Source organism: Sciurus carolinensis, chromosome 3, assembly GCF_902686445.1.
Source record: "Sciurus carolinensis chromosome 3, mSciCar1.2, whole genome shotgun sequence".
In the NCBI taxonomy this organism is placed as follows: domain Eukaryota; kingdom Metazoa; phylum Chordata; class Mammalia; order Rodentia; family Sciuridae; genus Sciurus; species Sciurus carolinensis.
The window spans coordinates 48,409,586-48,429,533 of NC_062215.1; the positions used below are offsets into that span (position 1 = coordinate 48,409,586).

General features: G+C 40.4%; 1 protein-coding gene across 5 annotated transcripts in view; it reads right to left on the minus strand.

Moving 5' to 3' along the window:
- The window catches only part of Dnah9 (dynein axonemal heavy chain 9), a 338,036-nt gene that overhangs the window by 158,215 nt on the left and 159,873 nt on the right, over positions 1-19,948 (minus strand). For all 5 annotated transcript variants that reach the window (XR_007107774.1, XM_047545691.1, XM_047545694.1 and 2 more), the window contains 3 exons: positions 13,351-13,516; positions 11,576-11,678; positions 10,794-11,033 (listed from right to left, as the gene is read on the minus strand). Coding sequence is in view for 4 of the 5 variants with exons in the window: in XM_047545691.1 (XP_047401647.1) it covers positions 10,794-11,033; positions 11,576-11,678; positions 13,351-13,516 (509 nt within the window). In the remaining variant the exon portion in view is untranslated. The remainder of the gene's footprint in view (positions 1-10,793; positions 11,034-11,575; positions 11,679-13,350; positions 13,517-19,948) is intronic.

Sequence of the window (19,948 nt, forward strand, 5' to 3'; positions counted from 1 at the left end):
TATTTCATCGTCAAATTTGAAGGTAAGTTTTGCTGGGTATAAGATTCTTGGTTGGCATCCATTTTCTTTCAGAGCTTGAAAAATGTTGTTCCAGGCCCTTCTAGCTTTTAGGGTCTGGATTGAAAAATCTGCTGATATCCGTATTGGCTTCCCCCTGAATGTAATTTGGTTCTTTTCTCTCACAGCCTTTAAAATTCTGTCTTTATTTTGTATGTTAGGTATTTTCATTATAATGTGCCTTGGTGTGGGTCTGTTGTAATTTTGTGTATTTGGAGTCCTATAAGCCTCTTGGACTTGATTTTCCATTTCATTCTTCAGATTTGGGAAATTTTCTGATATTATTTCTTCAAATAGATTGTTCATTCCTTTGGTTTGTTTCTCTAAGCCTTCCTCAATCCCAATAATTCTCAAATTTGGCCTTTTCATGATATCCCATAGTTCTTGGAGATTCTGTTCATGATTTCTCACCATCTTCTCTGTTTGTTCAACTTTGTTTTCGAGGTTAAATATTTTGTCTTCAATATCTGAAGTTCTGTCTTCCAGCTGTTCTATCCTATTGGTTGTGCTTTCTATGGAGTTCTTAATTTGGTTTATTGTTTCCTTCATTTCAAGGATTTCTGTTTGGTTTTTTTTCAATATCTCTAACTCTTTATTGAAATGATCTTTTGCTTCCTGAATTTGCTCTGTTAACTGTCGATTGGTGCGATCGTTCAATGCCTGCATTTGCTCTTTCATCTCATCGTTTGCTTCCCTAATCATTTTAATTATGTACATTCTGAACTCCCTTTCTGTCATTTCTTCTGCCATGCTGTCGTTGGATTTTATTGATGTAACATCTAGATTTGTTTGGGGCATTTTCTTCCCTTGTTTTCTCATATTGTTCAGGGATCAGTGGGTCATTAAGATATTGCAGATTTCCTCTATCAACTTATAATGTCCCTGAAGATTGTTAGTATATCCCCTCTTATCCTTCAGTAGCCTGAAGTGTTGGAGGAGGTTGATAATGCAGAGCTCCACGAAGAAGCTGCCTCTCTAGGGTGGTGACCCTCAGGTGGCGTATATTCCCTGCTAGTGGGCAGAGGTGTCTCCACTTGTTGACCAATGGTCATCCAACGGGGAAGTAGACTGCGGGCTGAGGCAAGGCCTGTTTGTGCCTATGTCTCTGACTTTACTGTCCCTGTGGGAAAACCTCCCCTGGCCGGGAAGAGTCACTCGGTGGGGACGTCTCGCTAGTCAGTTGCCCTCCTAGAGGTTCCCCTCAATCTACAACTACCCCCTGGGCTGGGCTGTCTTCTTCTGCAACGATCCCAGGGGCCCGGACCTACGTCCTGGGCCTGGGAGCCCCACCCTTCGCAGGCGAGTCTCCTTAGGCTGCCTCTCCCAGAGAGTCTGCCCGCCGCCCTGGAAACTTCGCTCCGCCCCTAGGCGTGTCTCTGTGCGGCTCTTCCAGCAAGAAGCCACCTAGCTCCTGGGACCCTGCTCTGCACCAATCGCCTGGCTATGCAGCCCCTCCCCTGAGCCACCACCTGGAGCCCCGTACAATAGCTCTGAGACCCAGAGACCCGCCACACACCTCCTCCTCCGGACAGCCGCCCGGTTTCCGACGCAGTCACTAGGAATCCAAACAACTCACTTTGGGTCTCCTCCTCCCACTAACCACCCGTAGCCCTAGGCAGTCACTCCAAGTCCAAGTGACCCGCCCTGTTCCTCCTCCTCCTCCTTGGGGTAGCCCCCTGGGTGTTCAGGAGCGGTGGCTCCGAGACCAGGTGACTCACCACGCTCCTTCTCCAGGCAGGCCACCGGTGTTCCGGAGCGGTTGCTTTTAGTCCAATCAACTCACCACTCACCTCCTCCTCTGGCAACCGCCTGTGGTTCTGATGCAGTCACTCACAGACTAAGCGTCCCACCGCTCTCCTCCTCCAGGCAGGCCACCAGTGTTCTGGAGCAGCTGCTCCGAGTTCAAACAGCTCGTCACGCAGCTCCTCCTCCGGCAACCGCCCGCAGCTCTGATGCAGTCACTCCCAGGTCAAGCAACACACCGCGCTCCTCCTCCTCCTCCGGGCAACCTCCCGGCACTCAGGAGCGCTCGCTCTGGGTTCAAACAGTTCACCACACAACTCCTCCTCTGGCAACCGCCTGTGGTTCTGATGCAGTCATTCCCAGACCAAGCGTCCCGCCGTGCTCCTCCTCTTCCTCCGGGCAGTCCCCCGGTGCTCAGGAGCGCCCACTCTGAGTTCAAACAGCTCACCACGCAGCTCCTCCTCTGGCAACCGCCCGTGGCTCTGATGCAGTCACTCCTAGACCCAAGCGACCCGCCGGGCCTCTCCTCCTCCTCCGGGCAACCCCCCGGTGTTCGGAAGCGGTCACTCTGGGTCCAAACAGCTCACCACGCAGCTCCTCCCCAGGCAGCCGCCCGGAGCCCCAGCGGCTGCTCGAGTCCAAGCGCTATGCTGAGCCGCCTCCTCTACGATGATCCCAGTTGTCCGTGTTTACCGCTCCAGTGGGGGGAGGGGCGTCTCGCCGAGCAACTCCACTTCACAAATTCCCTGCGTTCCGGGGCTACCGCCCCATCCGGGACACCTCCCCAACAGGAGAGACTCACCTGGCAGCTTTGAGTTGGTCCCAAGTCTCTCACTATCTCCTCTTTTGAATCTTGCGTCCTGGAGCAGCGTGAAATGCAGCCGCCCTCTAGTCCGCCATCTTGGCCCGCCGGTTGATGGTTGATTTTTATTATTGTACTACTATTCTCTCATATGGTGCCTGACATATAGAAGATTCTCAATGCATTCTTGTTAAAAACATTTGTAGCTGGATATTAAATTCTTCAAGCATTATAATACAATATAGCAAGAACCTCCATCAAGATTTCTGCTTTTTGGAAGAATGAAATTATGGCATTTGCTGGTAAACAAATGGAACTGGAGACTATCATGTTAAGTGAAATAACCTAACCCCCCCCCCAAATCAAAGGCTGAATGTTTTCTCCGATATGCAGATGTGGACTCACAATAGCCAGGTGAGGGGGGGCAATGAAGGAGAAAGGGAGGTTCACTGAATGTGACATCATGGAGTCAGGGGAAAGGGAAGCTGGGATGGGAATGGGAAAGACAGTAGAGTGAATTAGACACAACTTTCCAATATTCATATATGAATACATTACAACTGTAACTCCACAACATTTACAACCACAAAAATGGGAAGTTATACTCTATGTATATATGTACATATGGCATGTCAAAATACATTCTACTGTCATGTATAACTAAAAAGAACAAATACAAAATTTAAAAGTATAAAAAAGAAAGATTTCTGCTTTTGGTAATGGCAGAATAGCTGATCATGGACAAACACACTGAGATCAACCAGAAAGAAGAAAATTACTTTTAAATCTTCATATTTTGAGAATTACAAGACAGTAATGGAGAAAGTGAGGATTTTAAGTGCTAAGGTACTAAAGACAAGAGATAAAGGAAAAATGTATCAAAAAATTGGTACCACTTTTTCTCTTGACATATTTACCAATTCACAAGCAATGGGTTATAGGCTCAAAATGTATTAGACAGAGAGAGGTGAATAGTTAAGATGCTGAGCAATGTTTTCTTGTCTCATGGGGTAAGAGGATGAAAATTGGAATATCAAGATTACTAAAGGAGAATGGCCATACTTAAAGATTGCAAGGAACTCCCACAAAAGTGTTACACTCTAAGATTACAGGTGAAGCACAAACCATCTAGTCTTTGCAGAAACTAAAACATAACTTCAATTTCCTTGGTTTTAGTACCTGCTCACGGAAGCATAAATATGTAAACTTTAATGGAAAACATCATCATCTAAACCCTCAAATTATGTATAAATTTTAAAACCCACCACGTCTGGTTATTAAACAAAAAAAATTACTGGGAATACTAGGAGATAAGACCAAATGAGTAAAAAAACAAAACAAAATCCTGACTCAGAATATCCAGTTATTGAAATGAACAGACATAAGCTATAATAAAACTGTGATTAATATGGCAACTATATTAGAAGGATGTATGATATCCTAAAAGAGAAAAAAAGTAAAACAACAACAACAACAAAAAAAACAGTATTAGTTCAGTGGACCATAGTAATTGAGAGGAAAAAAATATAATAGATAGAATATGTTAAGAACAAATAGCATAAGTAGATTTAATCTCAAATTCATTATTATAAAATAACAATGAATTAAACACTATAATTAAAAGACAATTGCCAGGCTAGATTTAAAAAACCTACCATATGCTGCTTAGGTTTATTCTTAAATATAAAAATATAGACAAGCTGAGAATAAAAAAATGAAAACAGTGTACAGTTGGGCTTCTGTAACCATGTTTTCTGCATTCATGGATTCAAGTAACCATGGATCAAAAATATGCAGAAAAGCTAGAGAGAAAATAAAGGGAAAAAAGGAGGGGATGGGGAGAATCTCATGAAATTAGAATGGAGACAAGTGGAGTAGAGGAAGAATTCAAGGAAAGGAAAGAAGGAAGGGAATGGGGAGACACTGGGGAATGAAATTGACTAAATTATGTTATGTACATGTGTGAATATGTCACAATGAATCCCATTTTATGTATAATTATGATGCATGAATAAAATTATTTAAAAATATTCAGAAAAAAATTATATCTGTACTAAAAAAATGAACTTTTCTTTTAGAGGGCGTCATTTTCCCCTAAACAATAGAGTACAGTAAATATCTACATAGCATTGACATTGCTTTAAGTATTATGAGCAATTTAAAAGTGATTTAAAGTATATGGGATGCTGTGTAGTTTATATCAAATACTACAGTATTTTTAATAAAAAAAACCTTGAGCATCTGCAGATTTTGGTATCTGCAAGGGGTCCTGCAACCAATCCCCCATGGATAATAAGGGGTTACTCTTATGAGGATACTGACTAAAAGAATATGGAATAGTCCTACTAATATTATGCTAAGTTGAGTTTAAAGCAAGGACAACTTTTAGAGATAAAGAAGTACATTTAATAAATAAGAAAAAAGTCAGGAAGAAATACTAATTACACAAGGCCCTGGGTTCAATCTTCAGCACAATAAATAAATAAATAAATAAATAAATAACATGATTTACAATTAGGATAAGTCCTAATTACCATGCTTTTACAAGGAAAAGATTTTAATAGCCTGTCATTAAATAGGGTAGTTACTGTAGGTCTTTGTGGGTGCCCTTCATCAGATTAAGAAAATTTCCTGTAATTTACTAAAAGTTTTAATCATGAATGTGTGTGGAAACTTAAGTGGTCTTTTATGCATCAGTTGGAACAATCAAATCATGTTTCTCATTTATCCTGGTAAATGAGAATCTTTAGAATACTTTTTTGGTTTTTTTGGTTTTTTGATTTTTTTTGGTACTAGAGATTGAACCCAGAGGAACTTAACCACTGAGTCACATCCCAAGCCCTTTTTATTTTATTTATGAGCAGGGTCTCACTAAGTTGCTTAGGGTCTCTTTAACTTGCTGAGGTTGGTCTTGAACTTTCGATCCTCCTGCCTCAGACTTCTGAGTCACTGGGATTATAGGCATGGGTCACCATGCCTGGCTAGAATACATTTTTAGTTATTGATTATATTTTGGGTAACAGCAAATCCCAATACATTTCAAAAGAATAAAATCATATAAAATATTTTTTATGAAACCAGTGGAATTAAGCTAGGTATTAATAAAGGAAAGATAACTAGAAAACCTCTACAGTTTTGGAAATAGAGCAATATGCTTCTAAACATTCCATAGATCAAAAAAAATCAAGGTGGAAATTAAATATTATGAACTGAAGAGAATTAAAATACAGCATATAAGAACTTGTATAAGATGGCTAATGGTATGATTGAAGATAAATTTAGATCCTTAAAAGTGGATGTTTCAGGAAAGACAAAAGATGCCAATTAATAATATAAGTAACCATGTCAAGAAATTAGAAAAACAACAAACTAAGCCCAAATTCAGGACTATAAAGAAAAGAGTAAACATTAATAATATTACAAAACAGATATCAATTGAGTCAGTCAAGAAATCAAATAATAATATTGGTATACTTTTCAAGTTGTTTTTTTTTTTAAGACTAGCAAAATTGACAGTTCCCTTGACAGAAGAGAAAAATTGACAGAAGAGAAAAAGAGGGAGGGTACATGTAATCCAAAACCAGAATAAGAAAAAGGGCATAATGTCTGATGCAACAGATATTTAAAAAATAATACAAGCTATTAAAAACAAGTTTATGCTGATAAATTAAAAGTTGTTGATACTCCAATGTCTTACAATGACTGATACCTGAAGAAATAGAATATCTGAAGTTTTATATGTATTAAGTAAATTGAATTCATAATTTAAACCTTCCACAAAGAAATTCCAGGTAGTTTCACTAGTAAATTCTTTCACTATTTAAGGAAGACACAATACAATGTTTTACCAAATCTTCTAAAGAGAAGAAAAAGAGGTAACACTTCCCAAAATATTTTATGAGGACTTTATTACTTTAGAGTAATAGAGAAAGGAAAATGACAAGACAATCTCAAAAACATAATTGAAAATTATGTAGAAAAATTTAGCAAATGGAATCCAGGAAGATATTTAAAGGATAATATGTAATAAGCCATGATTCTAGGAATGCAAAGTTGATCCAACATTTAAAAATAATCTGTGTAATTTAACACATTACCAGGATAAATGAGAAACATGATTTGATTGTTCCAACTGATGCATAAAAGACCACTTAAGTTTCCACACACATTCATGATTAAAACTTTTAGTAAATTACAGGAAATTTTCTTAATCTGATGAAGGGCACCCACAAAGACCTACAGTAACTACCCTATTTAATGACAGGCTATTAAAATCTTTTCCTTGTAAAATTTGAAATGTGACAAGATGCCACTCTCACTACTTCTCTTCAACATTGTATGTACATCTGTGGCCAGCACAATAGGACAAGAAAAAGAAATGAAAAGACTTAAAGGTTAGAAAGAAAAAAAGAAAATTGTTACTTTTACATCATGATTGAAACTATAAGTACAAACATAATATTGAACAAAGACACAAAGTGACATTCACTAACATTCTATTTGCATAAAGTTCAAAAATAGGTCAAAATAAAGTGTTAAAAGTCTAGACAGTATTTAGGAGGAAGAAGAAAGAGTGAATGGAAAGAATGAAGCAAAAGAGATGCTATGGAGATGCAGAATGTTCTATTCTGTGATCGGAGTCATTGTTACGTAGGTGTGATCACTTGGTGAAAATTAACCAAGATGGATGCTTATGACTTTTGTGGTTTTCTGTCTCTATGCCATAATTTAATGAAAGTTTATTAAAAGAAAAAGAAATTTTGTTATCTCCCTTTGGTTCCACCCACATGTGTATCTCAGCCTCCTTTCTCTTTATCATCTCTTTAGGTATCATTCATGTATAAAATGCAAAAGTCAGGAAAAAATCACCCACCAGGAACTTCTGGGATTTTGTGTTTGACAGTAAGGCAAGCTATCAGCTGATCTTTATAACCCCTGTTAGAGTCAAACAGTCAGGCAGACTGACAATTAAGGACTGAGTAAATGTGAGGCTGTTAAGTGCCAATTGTGCACCATCTTAGACATGTGGCCCTGAGGTGGGAACTGTGCTTAATGATTTCTGCTACTTGCAGTCCTCTAAATTCAGTTCTAATTTGAATGTAGTGAGGGAAGGGCAGAGAAGCACTTATTATTGAGACTTGGATCAAGCTGAATTCTCTAGACAGGGGCTGTCTCCTTCTAGGCATTCAACCATCCCCTTAATCTCCTCCATCAGTCCTCAGACAAATAGTCGGGAAGGGAGTAGGAAAGACAGAGGAAGACTGTGGTCAAGCTCTGAGCTTGAAACTCTTTGGAAGATGAGGGCGAGGGCTGGTGCAGCGGAAGGGAGACAGTGCCCCGGAGTGTGATTTCCTCTCCTATGCTGTGGCAGGAGGCTGACAGCTGGCAGGCTGCAAAGAGGCCAGGCGGGGCTACAGAACCCAGGGGGTTGCCACTCAAACTGCCTGAGTCAGACAAAGAAACAGGCCGGGGAAGCAAGATATCCACCTAGCTCTGCTTTCTGGTTTCTCCTTGAAATTACCATGAAAACAAGGTTGGAAGACTGCTCTTTCTTCAGGAAGCTTTTCATCACCCCAAATTACCTATATGGTAGGGCTAAAAATTCTAGTTGTGGCTATCAATGCTGCCGCTTGCCAGTTACATGATTGTGCTCAAAGTACTAGATTGTGTCAGTTTTGTCATCTCTAAATTGGAAATACAGTCATTCTTCTGTATCCATGTGAGGTTGGTTCCAGGACCCCCTCAGATACCCAACTCCATGGATAACCAGGTCCCTGATAAAAACAGAAAATGTCTGTAAATAACTTACTTGAAATCATCTCTAGATTGCTTAACACAATGTAAATGCTATGTAAATTGTTGCTGTACTCTATTGTCTAGGAAAGAGTGATAAGAAGAAGTATGCATGTTCAGGACAGACACAATATTTTAAATTATTTTTGATCCTGTGTGGAATCCATGAATATGAAGGCCTGACTATAATCAGCAGTTTCCCTTGTAGGACTGTTGTGAGAATTAAAACAAACAACAACAACCAAAAAACCTTAGTGCTGAGGTCAGTAAATGCCTGTTATTAGTCAAGACTAAAGTCAAAATTTTCACTGGGGCCTGTTTTGATCTCAAGGTATCTTCCCCTGTCATCTCTCACCAGACCCATCTCTACTACTCTGCTCGCCCCAGGATGAACTCCTTGCTAATCCATTAACACCATCCGTGCTTTTCTACCCTCAGCACCATTTCTGCAGTCAATTACTAGTTAGTAACTTCTCCAAGCTTCTGTTGAATTGGAATAATAATGTCTGTCCCAAAAGGTGTTGGTGGACTGTGAATTTCAGATTAGGTGGGCTCCTTCTGATAAAAGGGACTTCATCGATTCTTCTTCCTAACCAGCTGCCACTTGCCATCAATGTGAGTCAGATCAATCAACTTTCATTTCTTTTCTTTTCATTTGGTGGTCAGTAACATCCCCACTCTGTGGTGTTTTAGTGGGATTTAAGAGAGGGACTGTGTGTGGTAGACATCTTTTCTTAATCAACACTCAACGAACAGAAGCTAATTGAGGGTAAGCACAAACCTTCCTGCTGTCCAAGCCTGAGGGCCGCAGGGCTGTGGACTTTACAGGTTTAGAGCTGAGTCCCTCTTCCTGCTCTAACCATTGTAAGCTTGTTTTCTTCATTGAAAGTTCAGATGAGACGTGCAGAATGGTGTTGTGGAAAGGGGTCCAGGTCAGAAATGAAGACCTGGTTCTAGGTCCTTCTCTGGCTGATTGTGTGCCTCTAGTCAAATCTATATGAACCATGTGGGTTCTGTTTCTTTACTTTCAGTATGAGTTCATGTTTGGGGGGAGTTAACCTGATCCAGGGGTACTGTCCTGGACTAGCTTAAATGAGTCCTTAGAGGTTTTGTCATACTTTGGGGCTCAGTGGCTTGCCCTTCCACTTAAGCCTTTATGGAACGCAGCTCTTGGATCTCTGCACCAGGATTTAGTAGGTTTCTGGCTGGAACCTGTGGGTCCTATGTGCTCAGGTTCTGGTTTATTACTGGTCTGAGGGTCCCCAGAGTCCTCCTTGCATAGCAATGCCCTAAATAGTACATTCCAACCACATGTCCTCCATGTGAAGAGTCCTGTCACTCCCTGGTCCTGTCACTTCACTTTGGCACTTCCCTGTGGGTATGGTCTCTGCTCAGTGCAAAAGGCAGTCTTCTGTCCATTATGATTCAGTGCTAACTTGGGAAGGGGTTTCTTTGAAAAGAGGTTTTCCTATAGATTCTTGTCCATAATGGACAGACCATTGTCCTCATGTTGGAGAACTTCACCACGTGAGGATGTTGTATCTGACCCAGGGGGAGAGAGGGCTTGGGGTCATTGCATTGCTCCCTGGATTGATAGTGATGGGTCAATTGCCTGGAAGCAAGGGGCAGAGACAGGTCATCACTAATCAAATAAAGAGTCTGAAATGGCTCTGGCCTGAAATGAACCAGAAATTTTTAGGACTGAGGCTGTTTCATGGAATGGCAGATGGTATTTTAGGAGCTTTATGACATAGTTTCTATCTTGCATGGTTTGGGGAACATTCTTTTTCATCTCAAGAATAATGGTTGTAGCCAGGACTGGTGGTACATGCCTGTAATCCCAGTGCCTCGGGAGGCTGAGACAGGAGGATTGCAAAAGTTCAAAGTCAGCCTCAGCAATGGTGAGATGCCGAGCAACTCGTTGAGACCCTATCTCTAAATAAAATACAAAATAGGGCTGGGAATGTGGCTCAGTGGTCAAGTGTCCCTCAGTTCAATCCCTAGTGCCTCCTCCACTCCCCCATAAAAGAACAATGGTTATACCACCAGGGGCTCCAAAATACTTTTTATTTTATGCCATTTTCCTTCCCAGGCATACTGGAATCATTATATGATATTATCTCTGAGATGCTGAGCCTTCTTCGACCCAAATAAACCAAATCAGAAACCAACACAGAAATGCATTTTCTTTTCTGAGGCAAAATATAAGTTCCAAATAAAACTCTATTGTGTTGGGGTCTTCCTCATGGAACCCCTGGTCCTATGTATCTGTTTATGTTCATGACTCCATATAAACTGTGTCTTTGCCTAAAATCTTGGCATTCACTATTTTATTAATAATGGGAGCCTCTGGAGCATCCCTAAGACTTTTAGGGTGTGTCAAATCAGGGAAACTCACCTGGAAGATGTTGGCAAAATCTCTGAGGTTAAAGATGTAGTGGAATTTGATTGCTGTGGGCAGGAATGTGGTGGCAATTTTCTGGTGGAAGGTGAGGGCCAGATTAATGAGCTGGGGGATGGACTTCTGCAGGGAGGCTGGGAAGTGTCCAAGCTTCAGATGCTGGGTCAGGATGGTGCTGTAGATGGAGGAGAGGGCATCTGCTCCCGGGAAGGAGAGGACAAACACACTGAAGTGACGCTGAATGGGAAACAAAGGCATGAGGTGGAGGCCATGAGCTAGACATGCTGTATCACAGAATCAAAATCACCACTTCCAGATTTGGAAATGATGGGGAATTCTTAAAAGTACTTTGAATGCTACATCTTGGTCACATTTCTCACACTACACCCAAATTTAGGTTGAATGTAAAATGACTGGAGGAATCGTTGGCTGTGGAACCTGGATCAAAGATGGCTGCACAGGGTAACAGGAAAAGAATCAGAGTCCAAATCTGAACATTATACTAAGTGTCCATATGATCTGGAATGAGTCATTTCACCCTTGTCTCAGGAATGAGGGAGTGGAATCAAAGAACTCTCTGACCTTTTCCAACTCTAAAAGCTTTGTGACCCTGGGCCTAGGAGTTTTTCCATCCTTCTAGAAATTCAATTAGGCATCCTGATTTACCATTTTGAGAGGTTGGACACCAAAAAGACCAGTAATCATGTCTTAGCAAGTGACATGAGTCCTGATAAGGTAGTATTAGGACCCACGTACCACTTTACTTGGCTGCTCCCTACCTGAAGCCGGGGGTTGATGGTGAAGCTGCCTGCCGTGGGGTTCATGCAGGAAACGTACTGTACATTCATGACCTCCTTCAGAGACAGCTTGCTCCGATCATACCTGGAAGATTCAGAAACCTCCAGTGAGAGAGTGGGAGGGCCTATGCAGGTAAGCATTTCACGGGGTGAGGGAGGTAGGATGTGCCCTGTCATTCATGTGCTTAGGTAGGAAAACAAGCAAAACCTAGATCTATTGATAGAGATGGAGATAAGTACCTAACACAAATTTCTGAGAATATCTCTAGAAATCATATAGGGAAAAAGAAATAATGGGGCTGGACTAAGAGGTAGGAGGCAAATCAGGGGCATGTAGCAGCCCAGAGGGCAAAGAAAACCAGTATTTCCAAAAAGAGAGAGTGGTCATCTATAGCAAGTGCAGAGAGAAGGAGAAAGATAGCACTCCAAAAGGGGTGCTTTGGTTTTGCAAAAACAGTAATTAGTGGTTCAGCAAGAATGGTTCAGTAAAGTAGAGGGAACAGGAATCGGAGAATGTGGGTTAAGTGGGAAAGTAGGAAGTAGGAACAGATGAGAGAAGTTGGTTATCTGGAGGGAGAGAGGCAGAGTGGTAACTGAATATGAGGATTTTTTTTTTTTTTAACACAGTAGGAGAAATCTGTGCAAGCTTAAAGGACACGAAGGGACCAGCAAAAGGACAGGAAGACTAGTTGATGAAGTGAGCATTTGGGGAGTGAGAGACAGTCCAAGATGCTGTAGCCAGTTTAGTCTTAGGTAAGAGGGGATAGAAGGGCAGAGCACGGGATGCAGGAGGGTGCACTGAGTTGTACAGATGTGGAAATAGGAAATGGAGTTAGACTCAATGCTCTCTGAGAGGGCAAAGCCACCCACCCACTGAGGTGGAGTGGGAAGTTGGAAGAGAGAGGAGATGGTGTGAAACAGATACTTCTGAGAGCACGTAAGACAATGTGGTAGAATTTCCAGGAGGCTCCTACTTCCTCTTCAAGATTTGTGGCCATGAATCTAAAGTAAGACTAGTAAAATGAGCTTTCCCACCAACTATGGGAAAGTTTCCGACGAATGTGACTTTTGAAATGAGTCTTTTCTTTTCTTTTTGATCTTAAGTTATCCTGTGGGCTTATTTTAAAAACTTTTTATTATCATGTATTAATTATACATACTAATGGGATTCAGTGTTATATTTCCATATGTGCATATATCACGCACTGATGAAATCCAACCTCCCACCACGTGCTGTGGCACATGCTTATAATCCCAGCAGCTTGGGAGGCTGAGGTAGAAAGATGGCAAGTTCAAAGCCAGCCTCAGCAATTTAGTGAGGTCCTCAATAACTTAGTGAGACCTGTCTCAAAATAAAAAGGGGTGTGGCTCAGTGCTTAAGTGGGTTCAGTTTCCAGTATAAAAAAAAAAATCTAACCTCCCTTTCCCCATCTTTTGCTCCCCCAGGACATGCACCCTTTGCAATGTCTAGCCATCACTATGATGGCTTCTAGATGATTCTAGAAGAGTAGCAGGTTTCTTTCTTAGATGAGAGCTTAGTACCTCCTCTGGCCTAACTTTTCATCGGGACCTAAGTGCCCCTGTTTGAAAGAGCGCTCCAGGGAACAGAGAGACTCCCATGAGGAGTGTGGTTTACCTTGGAGAATCTCATCTGGCCCCAGAGCTGAGCTGAGGTTTGCTATTTCAGGACAAGAGTGAGTGGCACCCAAGGTTTGCCTTAGATTTTTCCCACCCCCACACCTTGCATGTCCTCTTACCAGTGACCGTAATCCAGATGCTGCCTGATGACAGTATGGGGCTGCACTGTCCCGTAGGCATCCACCTCAGGCATGTTCATGTCATCAATGAAATAGACAAGCTTTTTGTTGCCCGGAGGACCATAATTTCTGCCAGCCTTCTTTTCTAGAGGTTTCTCTAGGACAGCTGAGGAGAGATCCAGTACATGAGGGAAGGAGAATCAAGCTTCAGAGGCACTACTGAGATAGCACAAAGGTTGAGAACAAGCCTTGGCTGTTTAGTGTGCAGGTACTGTTACCACCACCTGCTGCCACTAGAGTCAGGCATTCCACAGGACCAGAAATTGAAGTGGGGATTGAAGTGATGATGACGACACCCACCAGGCATTGAACGTCTTACTGTATAAATGCTGTGCTAGGTTTCAACAAATGTTTATTATCTCATTTAATTTGTGTACATGACATTATAGTATCCCATCTGATAGATGAGGGAACTGAGGCTCAGAAGAACTAAGCAATGCTTCTAAGGGAGAGCCTGGATACAAACTAGAGCAATTAAACTTCAAAGCCTACGCTCCTTTCCTTCCTTCTCTCCTTCCTTCCTTCCTTCCTTCCTTCCTTCCTTCCTTCCTTCCTTCCTTCCGTTCTTCCGTCCTTCCTTCCTTCCTTCCTTCCTTCTTTCCTACCTTCCTTCCTTCCTCTCTCTCTTTCTTTTTTTTTTTAGATTAGGAGTTGAAGGTACCCTCATAGTCCCAAGGTCAGATACCCAAGGAAATCTTCAAGTAACTGATTCCTGAGTAGACCTATCCTTGCTACCCAAGATGAAAAGGGGGCTCCCATGCCAGGGTTGGATATAGACCCTTCTACCATGAAGCTGAAAGAGAGGAACTATTGGCTACTCTTCCAACAGTCTTTCCATAGAGTTCACCAAGTGGTTTCCCATAATCGAGAATCTCCTGGATGCCTTCAGTGTCACGAACAGCTCCCTCCCCTGCCTTCAGCAATCTGGGCCCCTGTCAGAGCATCTCAGTGCCTTTCTGGAGTCTAAGTGAGGAGACTCTCTTTTGGACTTGTTTCTTCAATTATCAGACCAAAGGAAAGGAATCAGACAGCACAGTTTCCAACCTGATGAGACTTGTTTAGAACAAACTAAAGTAGCAGGGTGGGGATATATGTATTTTTTTTTCAGTGAGGCAATTAAATATTTATGGATTGCAAGAACCAACACTTTTTATTACAGCTGGAAGCTCTAAGAACCATCTGATTTCTTCTCTTGAAAAACAAGTTTGTAAACAAGGAGAAAGTGTCAATAGACATAGGAAGGTGACAGATAGAAAGACAAGTTCCTTCAAGAAGCTTGAATATTCTAATTTCCTGGTCCTGTGTTAAATTAAGTGTTGCAAATATGAATTAAATTTAAATTTAATTAGCATTCAATTAACATACACTATCAACCAATTAATCACCCAACACCTTCTTACCCCCTAAAGATATAACAACCATATATGAGATCTGTCAAAATAAAATGTAATTAATGGGCTGCCAAGGACATGCTTTGGGGAACAGTCCTGCTAACAGTACATTCTCTACTTAGGAAGGTTCGTTTCTCCTCATCCCAAGGCAACGATATTCAAATCAATCCCTGGAATTAAGCACACCCTGTAATTTTGGTTGATTAAGCTCTTAATGCATCGAAAGAATTGTTGAGGAGAAAAATGTGTCATTTAGCAAGAAGTGGCCTTGGAGTGCACTGGATTATCTTAAACTGGTGATTCGAAGTTCTCCAGAGAAACCAAGGAAAGGCAGACACAGTAGTGATCCCTTCTTGACCAACCTCTGCCTTGTGTCATGTCTGAGATGAAATGACATAATAGGTTCTGTTTCCAGCCAGAACTGGAGGAGGAGGAACAGTTTAAGTTGAGGAAAAAGTCTCAATGTCGAAGACACAAGACAAGAAGAAATGTGACCTTCTCACTGTATTTCTGACTGAGTTCTAGTATCACAAACAAGTCTGGAGACCCCAGCTTAAATCTGTGCCCTCAGTTCGAATGTATGTTCTTACTAACTTGCTTCTCTGTTTCTCTCTTCTGCTCCAGCCATCCTGCTCCTGATATATGCCTTGCTTCACTCCCCAGGGCTTTCCTCTGTGGTCTCCTTCTGCCTGGGATCCTCTTCTTCCAAATGCCAGCACGGTCTGCTCCCTCGCTTACTTGTTCAAATGCCCCACCCCCTTTTCTGGTAAGGCTTTCATGGTACTCTATCTAAAATTAAACTCCTCACTTTTCCCCTGCCCCTGCTTTGTTTTCTTCTTAACATCACCAATTAATAGCTTATACTTTTGCTCATTTATCTTGTCTATCATCTCACTCTCCCCCTCCATACTAGAATTTAAACTCCAAGAGGACAGAGATTTTTCTTTGTTTTTTTTCTCAATATCATAACCTTCAGGTCTTAGAAAGTGATCTGGCACAAAGTAGCATGCTCAGAAATCATTTAGTAAATTAAGTAATGAATGAATGAATGCATTTTATTGTTAAAACAAGCCCCATGAGATATGCAAAGAAAGTCTTATTATTTCCCTATGGCAATTAAGGACTGTTTTAGTTAGTTGCTGTGACCAAAAGACCTCATAAAGACCACTTAAAGGAGGAAAGGTTTACTGTGGCTCATAGTTTCATAGGCTCAGTCCACAATCAGCTGACTTCGTAGCTTTGGGCCTACGTGAGGCAGAACCTCAAGGCAGAAGGGTGTTGCAGAGGGAAGCAGTTCAGGACGTGGCAACAAAGAAGCCGAGAGAGAGGAGAGAGAGAGAGAGAGAGAGAGAGAGAGAGAGAGAGAGAGAGAGAGAGAGATCTGCTCACCAGGGACAAAATAAAAATCCCAAAGGCATACCCCAAGTGACCTACTTTTTCAGCCACACCCTACCTGTCTACATGTACCACACAGTTAATCCACATAAGTGGATTAATCCTCTGATTAGGTTACAGCTCTCATAAGTTAATTATTTAACCTCTAAATTTTCTTGCATTGCCTCACACATGACCATAACAGGAATATAGAGGCTAAGGCAGGTTAAATACCTTGCTGTAATTAGAATCCAAGTACTTAGATACAGTCTCTAATGTTTCTTCATCTCATTGGGCAGGACAGCCCCTATAAGCCCTCACATTCCAACCCTCTCCAGGCTGTTCCTGACCTTCTAGTCTCATTGGCTCCCCAGCTATGAACTTGAGAGCTGTTCATTTGGTAATCCATGCAGCACTACTAGTGACGCAGCTATAGTGAGTACTCAACATGTACTAAGCCACTAACTCCTCAAACCAACCCGTCAAGCAGTCCCATGATATATTATCCTTACCTCTGAAAAGTCTCTTTGGAAATGAGAAAAGAGTTTTAGGGAAATTAAGTGATTTTATTCAAGGTCAAATTACCAAGTAGCATAGCTTGGATTTTAACCTAAGTTGGCCTGGCTGTGGGACCTCATGTAACTACTATTGCAAATCACTTAAACATTAATTACTGCAATATGGCTTCTGCCCTTGAGAAATTCTCAGTTTAGTTAATTCATTGTCCATTTTTTTTACAGATATCATTAATAATTAATCGTGTCTTTCTTTGCAATGCAAGATTTTTGTATATTATTATAAAGCCGTGACAACTGGCCATAATTCTGTCACCTAGCAGTTGGCACTACTTTTAATGTTTTGGTGTATTTCATTCTAGTTACTTTGCTCTGTTAGATTTTTTCCTCTACAGAAGCAGAATTAAATTGAATATATTGCTTGTATATATTTTTATTTTCATTTAATATATTTTAAACCTTTTCATATGATAATAAGTACCCCTTAACACACAATTTTGTCACATTGTGTTCCATAATTTGGATGCATCAAAATGTATGAAATTATTTTTCTATTGTGAAACATGTGTTTTCAATTTTATTTTACTTTGAACCCCATACAATTCTAAGTAGAAAGTCTTGCTCACTAGAAGATAAATCATGGATAGTTTAACTTTGGTGTGTGTTGTCTCCTTTTTGGAAGATATTCAGTGACAAGAGAGTGGTCTATCTGTAATATTGTAAAATCTCACTGTTACTTTGAGAGTTCAATTAGATCTTATAAAATCCTGCCTGGCCTTAGATTTTAATGGACAGGATACAGTTCCAGACATCTGAGCTTCTCTCTAATTAGTGTAATTAAGCATGCAAATATTTGTTGAACTAATAATTCAAATCACGGTTGGATGGCAAGATAATTTAGGATAAGCCCTCTCCCCTTACAACTAAACTGTAAACCTATTGATGCTTTAACCAAATTCATTGTTTCTCCTTTTCTGCACTATACTATTATGTTTGTAGGTCTTTGCAAATCCTATTATTTAAAAATACTGTTTACATTTTCACAAATAAAGAGGAGGATTAAAGTATCTGAAGGGACATAAAAAAGACCAATTAAAGACAAAAAAAAGGATTGCAAAACAACATGGAATGAGAGAAAATTTATTTGCACCAGTAATCCAGGATGACATAGTGATTGTAACCACATAAACATGTATCTCACATTTTCTTTTATGAACTGCTTACTTGAAAGCTCAGAACTAAATCCATGTTTAATTATAGTAACCACATCATCCCAGATTGCTGTTAAAATCCACTTTTTTTTAATATGAAAAGGTTTTCCAAGCACTAAATTCTAGAAGTCATACATCACGGATACTTACAGAAGGCACATCAGGTTACAAAATAATATATCTTGAATCTTTAATGATATATCTATCTATCTATCTACACCCCCCCCCACACACACATACATATAAAGTTCAACTGAGACTTTACAGAAGTTATAATGTAAAATGATTTTGGGTCATAGTAACACTCAATGAAATCCAAGGGTGGACCACTGGATTGTAACTCAAAGAAAGGAATAAAAACAATATAAGTGGGTTTGTGGAGTTCAGGGAAGCTGATGGATTAGAGGATGAATATAGATTTCTGCCTCTTTCAACTGAAGCTGCCATTGTTATTAATCTGTGGTTTGTTCATGTGTTGAAGAATAGTCAATGGAAGGCTTTTAATGAGTCATTTGAGATTTTCAATAATGATTTTTAAAAATATTTGCTATCAAAGAGCAAGATAGCCATGGATCCAGATACCAAATGTGCAGAAGAAAAGTTGACATTCTATTTTGGAAATGAAGAGGCACATCTCACAGCCTTATGAAAGCAGAAGGTCTGTATAGCTTGATGAAGTAAGACCGCTTGACTGTTAACTCATAGGGTAACTCTGGGGGAAGTCAGTTAACATCTCTAAGCCTCATTTGTTCATCTTGTGAAAATGAGGACTGTCAGCAGAACCAATGATGGACAGCAACCCCAGCCTCATTCTCTTTGATCACTTTTCATCTGGGGTGCCCATGTGACACAGTTCTGAACAGTAAGACACAGGTGTAAGTCTATGCAATTCCTGGAGAGTTATCATTTCCTGACAGGCACATTAATTCTCCTCTTTATTTTTTCCCTGATTTTGAATGTAGATGTGATGGCTGAAGCAGAGACCATTCTGCCACTTTGAAGAAACAGCCAAGGGAATATCAAATGTTTTAGCATTGATAAATTTTAAGTTGATCTAGAGTTTGTAACTGCTTACCTTCAAACTTCCTGTTGTGTCTACCTATGCCACTAGCACCAGATTATCTGCTACTTGCAGCCAAAAGCATTACTGATAGCATGTCTCTAAGGATGGGGAGGATTAAATGAACTAAAGGGGGCAAATCCCTTAGCACAGGGTGAACCATTGTAAATTTAAAAAGTTTATGCAGATCATGCTGGGGAGCTAAGCCAGTACCTGAAGCACAGCCTTCATTTGTATTTCAATGAGTTGTGAATTAGTGGTTACAAAAGCACTCAATGGAGACTCCAGAACTGGATGCCATGAAATAGAGGTGAGATGCAGGTATTACCAAGCAGCAGCTTGGTCTATAATAAACGAACATCTAATGATGAGAAAAATAACATTTGCTGGGCTAGCAGGATACGTGAGTGGCAAAATGTCTCCCTGGAGATCTCTAGGAATTGACCTGCTGGGTAGAGTTACTGCCTATTTGAAAGCTAAAACATTTCTTCCAAAAACATTATTTTTTTCAGCATGGTTTTCATTAAGCATCTTTTTTAAGTAAAAAGGGGTTTTCCTTTTGTTCTTTTTGTTTTGACAATCGAAACTTAGAAATTATTGTATAATATACTTAAATTTGAGAAGCATTTTGTTAATGTTATTATAATAATAGCTTCCATTTATGAAGCACTTACTGTATGCTAGGAATCATTTAGTGTTTAACAAATTTTGCCTTACTTTTCAAGGATGAACTACTTCTACATTCAACAATGTGGATAAATTTCAAAATCATGCCAAATGAAAAAAGCAGGCAAAAACAGAAGCATATTATGTGATTCCATTACATAAAATTGTAAAAAATACAAAAATTGATTTACTGTGAGAGGAAGTAGATCAGGGGTTTCCTGGAACAGGGCAGGGTTTCAAAAATTGGGAGGAAGGGAAGCTTTTGGAGGCAAATATGTTCATTATTTCAATGATGATGATTTCATGGGTGTGTAAATATTT